This window comes from Cynoglossus semilaevis, chromosome 4 (genome assembly GCF_000523025.1).
Source record: "Cynoglossus semilaevis isolate Cse_v1.0 chromosome 4, Cse_v1.0, whole genome shotgun sequence".
Classification (NCBI taxonomy): domain Eukaryota; kingdom Metazoa; phylum Chordata; class Actinopteri; order Pleuronectiformes; family Cynoglossidae; genus Cynoglossus; species Cynoglossus semilaevis.
In genome coordinates this window covers 346899-360287 of record NC_024310.1, presented here as the reverse complement: position 1 = coordinate 360287, position 13389 = coordinate 346899, and the positions used below count along the sequence as shown (strand labels likewise).

The 13389-nt window shown below is 44.3% G+C and overlaps 1 protein-coding gene across 1 annotated transcript in view; it reads right to left on the bottom strand.

Moving 5' to 3' along the window:
• Positions 1–13389, bottom strand: part of si (sucrase-isomaltase) — a 32962-nt gene that overhangs the window by 17233 nt on the left and 2340 nt on the right. The window contains exons 5-19 of the mRNA XM_008308426.3: positions 11886–11995; positions 11600–11751; positions 10219–10390; positions 10024–10123; positions 9805–9917; positions 9593–9718; positions 7758–7889; positions 7555–7674; positions 6183–6296; positions 5955–6039; positions 5231–5348; positions 4620–4791; positions 3045–3161; positions 1423–1577; positions 831–915 (exon numbers count right to left, since the gene is read on the bottom strand). Coding sequence (XP_008306648.1) covers positions 831–915; positions 1423–1577; positions 3045–3161; positions 4620–4791; positions 5231–5348; positions 5955–6039; positions 6183–6296; positions 7555–7674; positions 7758–7889; positions 9593–9718; positions 9805–9917; positions 10024–10123; positions 10219–10390; positions 11600–11751; positions 11886–11995 — 1871 coding nt within the window. The remainder of the gene's footprint in view (positions 1–830; positions 916–1422; positions 1578–3044; positions 3162–4619; positions 4792–5230; positions 5349–5954; positions 6040–6182; positions 6297–7554; positions 7675–7757; positions 7890–9592; positions 9719–9804; positions 9918–10023; positions 10124–10218; positions 10391–11599; positions 11752–11885; positions 11996–13389) is intronic.

Below are 13389 nucleotides of genomic sequence, written 5' to 3'. Positions count from 1 at the left end.
TATATATATATATATATACACACACACATACAGTATATCATCATCATCAATCACTTGCTCAAAGTGGATTTTTCTTCTTCTTTATTTAAGTGCAGATCTAGACCGTTACACAGAAGGTCATAATTGTCCTCCCTGAAGACTGACTTCTAATGTATCACATGGACTGTGTTCAATCACTGGGTCACTTTGATTCTGCTCTTAAAGCTAGAAAATGAAGGAGTGGTCATTAATGGATTTATTACGCAACGCACTTCTGTCCTTGAAGGCGTTTGACTACTGTAAGCATCTTTCTTTTTCCTCCTCCGTCTTTGATTCAGAGAAAATACAAACCTTTTAGTCCTTCTTTCTGCGTACCCTCCGGACGTCTCACACCCTCAGGCTCTGCAAATACAATTCTAAAACTTCTTGAACCCAAAACTTTCCAAATTCACACTGAGGAAGTTCCTTTGTTCCCAGCTCACTATCAACCCAATCCACATTCTAATGTTCTGTCGTTCACCAGAGGCCGGGCCAAATGGCTTATTAATCAGGCCACTTTGACACAACCACAACCGCTGCACAGACTCACCAACTCACACCAGTGCATGTAGCTCATTTCCCAAACACACACACACACACACACACACGTACACACTTCTATCTACACTTCTAATCTGCTAGTAATGAGGTCAGTGCTCTCATTAGAGGAGGAAAAAAGAGCGAGGAAATGAAAGGGAGGAAAAAGGGGGACAAGAGACGGGGGGGGGGGCAACATGGAAAATCTCATGTCATGGCTTCCCAGCGGAGGACACTTTGTGTGTGTGTGTGTGTGTGTGTGTGTGTTGACTGACCGGGTCCAGTACAGGTGTGATGAGCAGGTATTTTCCCCAGAGGAACTGTCTGTCCACGCTCCAGGTCTGACTGTCAGCATAAAACCTAGGACAAAATAAAACATAATGTCATGATGTCCTCGTCCCTGGTTGGTCAAACTGGTTGGTCAAACTGGTTGGTCAAACTGGTTTAGTTCCACCTGACTCACCAACATCTTTGATTCTATTCACGTTGTGTGTGAGTGTAACCTCAACCAATGACAAAGCTGTTTTATAAATATGGTCTGGTCTGAAGTAACGGCTGTTGGATCGTCACCAATCATTTCAACTGGTTGGTGTGTTTGTGTGTTGTTTGTGTGTTGTTTTTTGATACTCAGCATCGATCCAACGTTGATCAAAGTTTCAGGATCGAACGTCATAAAAACTTGAGTCCATCTGATCTGATCCCTCAGCCCGAACGCTCAAATCGACTTTGTACGACTTGTCGTAGCAGATACTCCGTTGTTGCAGTATCGGTAGTTAAGTTAGTTAGTCACAAATAATTTGGCTGATGTCGTGTTTGATGTGTCGTTCAGTTCACGTTTAACATTTTGATCGACTTAAAATGACGTACTCATGCATGACGGGCCGTACGACCGTGTCCCCCGTGGTGTGTGCTCTGTAGAAGAGTGTGTAGAGGTAAGGCAGGAGTGTGTAACGGATCCTCAGGTAATGAATGGACGTCTTCACCAGCAGCGAATCAGCACCAAACCAGGCTGGATCCTGAGGCTGGAGGCAGAAAGATGGCTTTAGGAGATGGCATTGATAAATGGGAGACGGAAATGTAGATGTGTCTGTTTTCACATGGGAAACAAGCCCAAAGGGAGGGAGGGGGGGGCTGAGGAAAATAACATATTCATGAAAAAAAAAAATATATATATATATAGTACAGACCAAACACAGTGACATAGTGTGGAAAATAGAACCTGTGAATGACAGGGTTTTTTCTCAGTTAGAAATTCAAATATTACTATTGAACTGTTTTTTTTTTCTTTAATTAAATGTGAGTAGAATAGAAAGGTTAAATGTGGGAAGCTACAGAAATCTGATGACAAATTTGAGTGTGTGTGTGTGTGTCAGTGTGTGTGTGTAATAAAGCCATAATTAGGGAACACAAAGGTCACACATTAGCTGTCTCATTAAGCAGAAACTTCACTTTAAATTTATCAGCTTCTTGTCATTGTCCTCCCACAGCTACACATCTCACACCTACTCCGCCTCCTTCAGCGTACACTAAACATCCCCCGCCCCCCATCTGGGCCCCCCCACCAGCTCCACCCATTCCTCAAGGCTGTGCTATTTTTATAGTGATGAGCTGAGAAATGTCAGAAGGTAAATATGAGCCAAACATACGTTCACGTTCATGTGGTAAAAGTCACTCAGCTTTGTCTTCACTTACCAGTTCAGTTATTTGTTGCTGACTTTAAGACACGCACACACACTAGTTGTTCTAAAGACTAATTAGAGTTTTTATATTTATCCCTCAACATGACATGGATTAACTGATTCATTTCTAACTTGGATTATTTGAACATAAAAGTGATAACTGTGTCATTGCTTTGTTAAGAATGTAATGCTACATCAACTGGTCTAATACAACAAAATGAATCATTAACATAATGATTTACTCAGGCGTAAAACTCCTGGCTCCACTGACTCTGAGTCAGCCTGGCACTGAGTGTCTGCACCTCTGGCTGCCGTGGCCCAAAAACCTGCTGCTGTGACGGTGTCACTGCAGGGACGTCAGCGGCTCACGCTCCCAGTGCATCCAAATTCATTTAAACACGATGTGTCAGGTAGAAAATAAGTGACGCAGTGTGAACTGGGGGCTGCTGCAGTCGAGTGATTTCATCTAAAACTCAGTTAAAATGTAAACAAGTCAATCAAATCATGTTCACTGTAAAACTTCATCTTTGATATACTTAAAAAGAGATACAAACAAGACCACTGTAATACCAACCCCTGCCACCGGGGATGCTGTAGTACACTGTCCAGTGCTGTAAACTTCCACTTATTGACTGAATTAGTTGAACTGCCAAATCAGAGTGTAGGACTGTAGTTGTGCTGCTTCTAAATCCACTGCTGCTGAGATGTTGTCTCCTTCATGAGTTTCTATTTTTAGCCACTAGAAGAATATTTGGCCTGAGTGAAAGGAAATTTAGCTAAAAAAACCCCAGAGTACAGTTGTTACTGTACCTCGTAACCCTCAGCGTTGTGGTTCCGGCTGAAGGGGTAAAAAGCTCCAACCTGCATCCAGCGACGACACAACTCCTCACTGGGGTGTCCGAAAAATCCACAGATATCTGCTCCGATCTGAAAGCCATCGGGGGAAACAGGTTGAGATGGAGCCGACACCTGCGGGATATTTGTTCAAACCTGAAGAACTCCCAGCATGCATCTGTGTGGGCTTGAGCTTCAGCCCAGAGAGCCAGAGTGATGACCAGTGTCTCCACACACAACGTTCATATGAATAATCCCGTCGTTTGGATTATTCCCTGCTGTGTAACCACGTACAGCCACCTGCTGCTGCTCTTCTTTGTCTTTTGGTCAGAGTTACAAATGTTGACTCATCCTGATTATTTGTCATAAATCCAAAAAGAATCGTAATAATAGTTTGACAGCACCAGATCTTGCGTAACACATTATATACTATAATATACTACAACATATTGTGTTTACTTTTCTTTTATAAAACTGGGCTTATAAAGAAGATCAAATATTAAATGTGAGACCCTGGTCTGTAACATCAAATCAACAAAAACATCCTGTCTGGTGTCAGTTCAGTTTAGATCAGTCGGGGGGGTGGTCTGGTGTCAGTTCAGTTTAGATCAGTTGGGGGGAGGGGTGACATCAGCAGCAGCATCAGCAGCAGCAGCAGCATCAGCAGCAGCATCAGCATCAGCAGCATCAGCAGCATCAGCATGACGTGCAGCAGCATCATCATCAGCAGCAGCATCAGCAGCAGCATGACGTTGATGGTGGTCTTTACGTACATTAATGCACAGCAGGGACCTAAAGAGAGACTTGAGTCAAAGGCCAGTCCGTGGCCACAGCCTGTGTTCTATTGTTTACTGCCTGCTACAGTTAACAACACACTCAGCAGGAGGGAATCAATTCAAATCCAATTCCTCCTGGTTTCTCTCTTTCTTGCTTTCTTTTGTTGTTTGTCTGCCGGAGAACTTGAACTCAGCTTCACACAGTCCCACCAGGAAGAACATGACATCGATAGGACAACCTGACATGCACAGCAGGAGAGACGCTGATGTTTTCATCTCTGTCTCTGTCTCTCTGCTCTGAAGATGTCCAGAAATACGTCACACCACAGTGACTGTGGTCGGAGGAACAACAGAGTCAATATTAACCCTTATCACCTTATCACTAGCATGTCAAATATATATCCTTAGTAAAACTGAGATGTTTTCACGTTAACTTAAGCGTTAAGTTAAGCGTTAAGTTAAGCGTTAACTTAGGCGTTAACTTAAGTGTTAACTTAAGCGTTAAGTTAAGTGTTAAGTTAACCGTTAAGTTAACCGTTAAGACCGTTAAGTTAAGCGTTAAGTTAAGCGTTAACTTAAGTGTTAAGTTAAGCGTTAAGTTAAGCGTTAAATTAAGCGTTAAGTTAAGCGTTAACTTAAGCGTTAACTTAGGCGTTAAGTTAAGCGTTAAGTTAAGCGTGTCGGGCACTGAGGTGGTGTGAAGCAGCACTCAGTACAACACGTGTACTGACTGTGTACTGACTGTGTACTGACTGTGTACTTTAATAGTACTCACATAGGGAACGCCAAAGAGGCTGAACTCCAGCATGCCAGGAATAGCCCATCTGATGTCATTCCAGTTTGCACCATTGTCCCCCAGCCAGTGACCAGAGTATTTTCCCACACCTGGGAAAGAGGACCGGGTCAACATCAGGGTTCGATTCCCACCGAACACACGCTGCAGAGCCCTGTGAGGTAGACAGGACGCAGCGGGTGAATATACACATATATAAATGATGGTAATTCATTTGAACATAGTAGTGAATGTAAACAGGGTGTCGTTATATACTGTGTGACAGCAGTTGGACATTTGACTTCTTCTATTTCTTACACCTAACAAACAGAATTGTTCTGCAAACACTGTTGAGTTCTTCGTGCCTTCAAAGTTCACTCCAGCTTCCTTCTTTATGTGCCTAATTATTAAATGTCAATAATGAGAGCCTCCATTTACACCGACACCCCCTGCAGGACTGTGTAAGTCCTGCACCTATTAGATGGTGTTGGTAAATCCAATCAATTCCACTCATGACTTCAGAATGAGAGGCAGAATTCACTCAGTGTATGTTTGACATCACACACAACATTTTAGGACAAGGAACAAATGACTTTGATCCAGACTGCTCTCACTTTTCAGTTGCCAGGACCATTGAGTAGCCGTAAAGACTGTGGACGTCGTAGTGGTCCCCCCAGGCCTGCTTGGCATCCATGCACAGAGTTTTGCTGTACATGAGGTCATCCAGAATTCCTGGGGGTGGGAGGGTAAACAAAGGTGGTGTAAGAGGAGGTGAGGCAGGGGTGAGACAAAAAGGACGGTCCAATATGGTGACGGGACAAGGAGAGAAAGACCAATAGAATTATATGCTGTACATATATATATACAGTACATGGGACAACAGAGCAGTGAAAGGTGAGGAGGTCTTAGGGGGAGTGTCATAACAGGTAGTGTCTGGGGAGTTTGCCTTGGACTGTGACGGTGATGGTCCTGTCAGAGTCACAGATGGAACATAAGACATGGAGGACGAGGCAGTTTTTAAATTCTCCAACAGGGAGTCACAATTACAGAGGAGTTTTCTCACTTTATGAGCTGTTGAGGACCATTGATCAACTTGTTCACGGGCTTTGGGCTATGGACAAGAGACACCCTCTATTTCTACACTTTTAGAGCTCGGTTCTGTAACCACTTTGTCAACAGATGTATAATTAAAGACAAAGTCCTAAGACAGTGTTTCCACTTCAGAATGCGTCTCAACTAAAACATGTTTTAACGTGTCTGTCTTTGTATCGGTCTTACAGCTAGTCTTTTTTAACCCAACTTGAACAGAAACCTGTGGCTCAAGCTGTGGTGACCTACTTGGAGTGAAGGGAGGGTAGTTGAGGTTGTTAGCAGCACAGCCTTTGTTGGATCCTTGCTTGAAATTGGCGACTTCATTCATGTCCTGCAAATGTTTCACACACCAGAATATGTGGAAAGACAACACCCGTCCACTGAACATCATCATCATCATCTGATTATAAGAATTCTTTTAAATAAGTGGCTGCTGTTGCACTGTTTCTCCACATCATAGTTGAATTGACTTACGATCCAAAGGGCATCGTGTTTGACCTCCTTGGAGAATCTCTCGTACTCATCAACCCACCAGTCAATGCAGCCCTGGCTGGTGTAGTCTGGAAACACCGTCTCTCCTGGCCACACCTGAAGTTGGAGGCACATGAAGGGCAGTGTGAATACAGTGGTGTGAATACAGCAGTGTGAATGCAGCAGTGTGAATGCAGCAGTTTCTGAGACTGCTGGTTTGGCAGCTCTTCAAAATAATGTCCACACTGACAGTTTTCACCTGAGGGTTTTCTATAGGGAAGATAAAAAAACAGGACAGAATACCGGCTAGCTGCTAGCCTACAGCTGCTAGGCTACAGCTGCTAGGCTACAGCTGCTAACCTACAGCTGCTAGGCTCCAGCTGCTAGCGTACAGCTGCTAGCCTACAGCTGCTAGCCTACAGCTGCTAACCTACAGCTGCTAGGCTCCAGCTGCTAGCGTACAGCTGCTAGCCTACAGCTGCTAACCTACAGCTGCTAGGCTCCAGCTGCTAGCGTACAGCTGCTAGGCTACAGCTGCTAGCCTACAGCTGCTAGCCTACAGCTGCTAGCCTACAGCTGCTAACCTACAGCTGCTAGGCTTCAGCTGCTAGGCTACAGCTGCTAGGCTACAGCTGCTAGGCTACAGCTGCTAGGCTACATAATTAGGTGCATTTTGAGGTAAACCCCTTGATGGTGCAGCTTGAGATCCTCAGCAGTGAAGAGAACAGTGACACAGCAGGGTGAAACTCCAAAGACACGGATGGACAGTTTTGAAGACGTGTGTGATTTGTTAACTGTGTGAAAATACTGGTATGAGCTTTAAGAAACCAGTAGATTCTAAATGTACTAGAAGGTGGAAGTACTCTTGATTTGGAACTTTAAACTGCTGAGTGCAGTACAGACAGAAGGGACTATTCAGTTATAAATTCAACCAGGCCAGATTTCCAAACCAACAAAGTCGTTAGGGCCTGATTATAGACAAAAAACCAGTGAATGTTTGCAACAATAAAAACAGTAGTTTGGAGCCTGGCGTTTGTGGGACTCAGATTGGACTGACTTTGAGGGAAACGTGATGCTGTTGATAAAACGGTTCTGGACTTGGTTCATCCTCTGGTGTAGAAACTGAGGCTGGACCTCTGTGAGGTTCTGCCTGGGGTCATGTGACATCAACGTCTTTGTGTAACAGAATATTTTCTTGGTTTCTTCTAACTTTGGAGGAGGTTTGTTTCATCATTCTCAAACAGACATGACATCATCTATAAAAGGAGGATTTTTACAGCTTTAATGGATCTTAAAGCCTCCTGCAATGAGCTGTGTTATACGAGTGTCTCAGAGTTAGTGTCAGTGTTCTCTTCCCTCCCCCACTTGGACTCACCTCTCCCAACAAAGGAGTTTTACCGTCAGAATCAAAAACCCAGGCGTTTTTCTCATTGCCGCGGTCGTAGGACCCGTACGGAGCGTCGCCAACCCGTTTACTGGTGGCTATGGCAGGGTCCTGGAACAGACAGACAGACAGACAGACAGTTTTTATAACAGCCCCCTGTTGTAATCACATTCACACTCATCTGACGGTCCTACCAGGATGAGGATGTATCTCTGCCCCTTCTCATGGAGGTAGTCAGCAAACTTAGGCAAGTCCTTAAATTTGATTTTATCGTAGGTGAAATCTTTTTTATCCTCCATGTAGTCGATGTCAGTGTACTGGATGTCCTGTGTAAAGGAAAATAAATGTAAACAGAAAAGTCTCGTCCAGTTTAAAGGAACTGTTCCCTCATGTTGTCCTCTTGTTCTAATGGGACAGTTACCACGTCTCTGCAGGGTCATTAGCTCCTCCACTGTATCCACGGATCCATACGTTCTTCCCTAATTATATGCACTGGTACTTTTCAAACTGTCACTCAACTCAACTCCAACAAAGGCTAGTAAACCTGCTTTTACTGAACCTTGGGAGGACGAGTGGACTGACAACACGTTTGACTGTTTTCTCCCAGAATGCAACATCATACTTGTTCTGATCTGTTTGTCTGCCAAGAATCCTCTCCATGTTGATAGAGCAGATGGTTGTGAGGGCTGCGCCAGATTCCTCCCCTAATGGTAATCCGCTCCAGACATATTAGGGGAAATGTGATAATGCCCTCTGTGGTCTATCTAATGGTTATCAAATATGTCCCTGAGTACAGTTGGAGGGGAAACGGGCCTAATGTCTTTGGATGTGAACGAGAGATTGCAGATGATCAGAGAGACGTATTACGATGCCACAGTGCGTCCGTGCCTCCTGCCTTACAGATCGTTTGCTGATATTGTGTCTTCAGATAAGACAGAGTTTACTCAAAGTCTTTTCTGGTTCAGTGATAGTTTAATTTTTATGTAACAAAGAGGGGAACGCTATTAGAGTTTCTCTACCTATGGTCCATTTAACAGTTCCTGCAGGGACTCTCTGACTCCCACAGGGTCCCAGACGACCTGTGTTTGTCTCCTCCACAGACTGGAGTCCTTTCAGTTCCATTGACACGTTCTTTCAGTTTTTGGACAAACATGATGTATAATTCTTATTTCATATATAAAAACAACAAATACTTGTAATAGAAGCTGTTTAAACTTCCCGGCCCCCCCTCGTCTACACACTTCAACCATCGGTCCGTGTATATTTTCTAAATTTTTATTCAGTTACTGCCATTATGCCTGGAAAAAGATGAGCTGCTGAGTCCATTACCATTTAAATGTCAACCAGAACCAGCGTTTCCCATGAGTTCCTGGTAATATTGAAATCCAGAAAAGAATGATTGAAATAATGAAAGACACTCAGCCTATCAATGTTTGATCAGTGTTAACACTCATTGACACTTGAAGAATAGTGGTTCTGGGATTGAACCCACAGAGACCTGTGCACTCTCCGTTATTTGACAGAAAGCTAGATTAGCCCGTCTAAGCTAAAGGCCATCCCCATCACTCTGACTGTCTCCTGGAGCCGTGCCTCAACCTTCATGTCACGTCCTGGGTGCAGTGGTTAAAGCTCCTGCCTCCGGACTCACACACCCGCCCTCGTGTTTTACTACAGGTCCATGGATTTCTGTCCTCTCTGTCTCTCTCTTTCCTCCTGATGTTTGAAGATCAATTAGTGGAAATGTAATGAAGTGTCTATGAAAATATAGTTTTCACTCCCTTTAGTTTATGAGTCACTTGTCAAGCACAAATGTATAAATGAGCAGCTTGGAATCTGGCTCCAAGCAAGTGATTTACGATGACAAAATTCACATTTGGGATTTAGAAGATGGAGTCAGGTTAGAGGATAGGTTTAGGGTGATGTTGTACTTAAGTAGTAGTTCATATTTATATATATATATATATATAATCTAGGACTTTCACACAGGCATCAAAAGCAAAGGTAAAAAGAGCAGTGATCCTCATCTTACATATGGGAGTCCAACAGCACGGTTCCTCTCCACCGTTTCTTTGACCACATCCAGGTTACCGTAGTTCCAACGAGAAAGCTGGAAACCCAGTGACCAGTAGGGGGGGATCACGGGTCTGCCAATGAGCTGCCAATGAAGGCATGATTGGGAATGTCAACATTGGGCTTTATTGAAAACACAGAGTTACCTGCACAGTCAGTCTGAACACCAACCTGGAGGAACTCCTGCACCACGTGTTCTGGGGAGTCGCCAAAGAAAACATAGAAGTCCAGGATTCCTCCGATGGTCCTGTAGTTTATAGCTGGAGCAGGCTGCAGTGTGACCTCTGCAAAAGGGACACGGCTCCTTACTAGTCATACACTGTAGTAAAACCCCATGAGCCCTGAAATCCTGCTGGAGAAGAATGTGCACGTGATAGTTTTCATGTTTACCCATCGCATTGCTGTTCATGAGAAACACCCCGAAGGACTTCCCCGACTCATCCTCCAGACACAGGAAGAAGGGGTAGTGGCCATAGAGGTTGTGTGTCCCCTGGAGGGAAGGCAGAGAGACAGAGTCATGGATGGATGGATGGATGGATGGATGGATGGATGGATGTGTGTGTATATATACAGTATATATCTTACACCATTAGGAAAGGCGTCTCTGGTGAAGATGGGCCAGGTTTTCCAGTTGGTGTCGTGTCTGAACTGCTGGTGAACATGCTCACCTAGACCGTATATATTATGGGATGGAAGCTTAGCCGTCAGTTGGAGGTACTGGTCAGCAAAGACCAGGGGTGCTATCGTTGTGTCAAACCTGGATACACACACACACACACACAGTGTGGAAACAATGACAGATGTGAGAAGCAGCACAAAAAGAGCAGGAACAGTTGGGGATGATGACAGATTATGACAGACACAATCATGGAGTTCTAGATTCTTGAATCTGTCGGGAATCTGTGCTCAAATATTACCACTGCTGAGATACTGAAGTACTGCAGTAAAAGTCTTCAAATACAAGAGGCAACTAACAAAACTAACAAATAATACAAATGATTGGCAAACAATTTAAAGGAGTTCTAGATTCTTGAATCTGTCGGGAATCTGTGCTCAAATATTACCACTGCTGAGATACTGAAGTAAAAGTCTTTAAATACAAGAGGCAACTAACAAAACTAACAAATAATACAAATGATTGGCAAACAATTTAAAGGAGTCGTCAGTCAGCCAGTCAGTCAGTCAACCAGTCAGTCAGTCAGACAGTCAGTCAGTCAACCAGTCAGTCAGTCAGACAGTCAGTCAGTCAACCAGTCAGTCAGTCAGACAGTCAGTCAGTCAGTCAGTCAGATAGTCAGTCAGTCAGTCAGTCAGACAGTCAGGCAGTCAGACAGTCAGTCAGTCAGTCAGACAGTCAGTCAGTCAACCAGTCAGTCAGTCAGACAGTCAGTCAGTCGATCAGTCAGTCAGCCAATCAGCTGACACACCTACTAACCAGCTGGTTGCTGATTAACCCGACAGGTTGAAGGACACAGTCATTATGACAGTAGTTTAGACTCGGCTCCTGTGATTTTGTACCATTTGTAAATATGTCCTTATTGTCCTTGTTATCCTTTACTGAGTCAACGCTGATAGGACGTTTTAATGGAGAAATAACTAGTTTAATGAAAACAATTGAGTTGTATTTGTCAGCTACACATCAAAGTACACATTCACCCAGTCACGTGACCACAGTCCTCCAATGAGACAGTGACAGGAGAGCAGGAGGATCAAAGACAACCTAATTACTCAGCAGCCACTAATCACCTCATCTAATCTAACGGTATCTCACTGCTGCAGGGTGAAGGTTCAAATCCCTGTAAATGATGTGGGGTCAGTGAGGCATCAAGGTCAAAGGTTGTCAGGCTCTACTATGACCTTATAATATTATATATCATATATAGATGATGAAACAACTGTAGTATCTATATGCTACATATCTATTGTTGGTTACGGGGGGGTGAGGGGGGGCACAGTGAATACTCACAGTACTTTTTTGTTTTCTCTCCTGCGCACGGTGAGACCGAAGGGTTTGTGTGAGATAGTTAACGTGTCGCTGATGGGGACGGAGGGTTGGCTGGTCACGGTGCTGACGTGTTCGTGAGGAACTTCAAACCTTTTATTGTTAGGATCGAAAATCTGTGAAGACATGAAAAATCCTTCAGTAGGTTAATCCTACTGTGTGTGTGCGGCCAGTTGGTCCTCACTGCTCTGATCTATGTATATGTGTTTGAGGTAGGAGGGAGAGAGAGACACCGTCTGTCAGTGCATACCTTAAATCTGAGTCGACTGCTGGACTGCATTTCTGCATGGAGTGACAGCTCCTGTACATCAGCTCCAAACAGAGTAGGAGCAGGGATTCTCCTCAGAGTGGCTCTCAGCACTGAAGAAGAGACGACGTTTGAACTGATCACATCTGCTCAGGAGGAACCCTGGTGCTAATTTACCATGCCTTACACGTCAATAAGAATAATGACCACAGGTCAACATGTCACCTCCGCCCAAAATCTATTACTAATTTACCTGAGTCCACCCGCTCCACCCGCTCCACCCGCTCCACCCTGAGAGCTCTCATCAAACGTCTGATCATTCCTAAATATAAAAGGCAGTGCAGGAGTGTGCAGGAGTGTGGCGCTGTGTCAGGAACCTGCCACCTACTGTCCACCACCTGAGCCAACACACACCAGTGTGTTTGCAAACGCAACAGTTTGTTTTAACTGTTTGAATCAAATTAAATCTGGTCATTTAATTCCCACACGTGTAACATCAGGTGGAACTGGTCAGGTTTTATTAACCAATCCTGTGAATTCACCTTAACGCTGACAAAGTTGGGTGGTTGTGATGTGGACTAACTGTGACATCACTCCACACCAACAGTGTTTTTTACACAGGTTTTCCTTCTAGTCTAATGTCCGTTCTCAGCCCCGCGGTCGGATGCTGAAAAATAATATCACGAGCCTCAGAGTGTCAGACGAAGTGGCTGAATATCTGAGAAGACGGTCGTTCCAGGAAAACCAAGGAGGCGACCGCGCCCTGATCTCATGGTCTGAGCTCAGACTCCAAGACGGTCCAGTTGTCCTCTCATCATAACTAATAGTTTAGATTGAATCAAATGGACTTTATTTCTTTAGTTCAGTGACGAGACACTTCATCAGGAGCTCAGCTGGAACTGAATGGTACTTCAAACAAAAGGCCGTGTTCTCAGGTTATCCACTGGCCAGAAGGATCAAAGGCTGTGATGTCACACCTCTGTTGTGTGTGTGTGTGTGTGTGTAACATGGTAGCCTTGAGGCACGCACGTGAGAACACAGAAAAGTATTTGAAGACAGTTGCGCTGGTGTTGAGAAGAATGTGTTTTAACTGGTCATTGGTTAAAGTGGGTTCATTAACTCACATCAAAGTTTCATCAAGTCTTTCATCAAACATTGAATTTCTGAGGTTTTTATACAGTAATATTAAAATTGATGCAAATTTACATTCCATCTAAAAAAGTCTGAGCTCTTTTTTCTGCCACTGCACACTAACTCAGGTTCACAGACGGCTGTGAAATCAAGCAGAAAATGGAAAAGCCTGCATGGGGCAAAGTCAATCACGTTTCCTGATAGTCCATCCATGTCATGTTCCATACAAAAGTGTGCCCGAGGCAGAGCGAGAGAGAGAGAGAGAGAGAGAGAGTGAAGAGGGAGGGAAAGTGTTGTGAAAGCCACAGACGGGGGAGGGGGGGGGCAGGGGGGGGGCACTAAAGAAAACTAGAGGGGGCAGAATTAGAACGTTGGC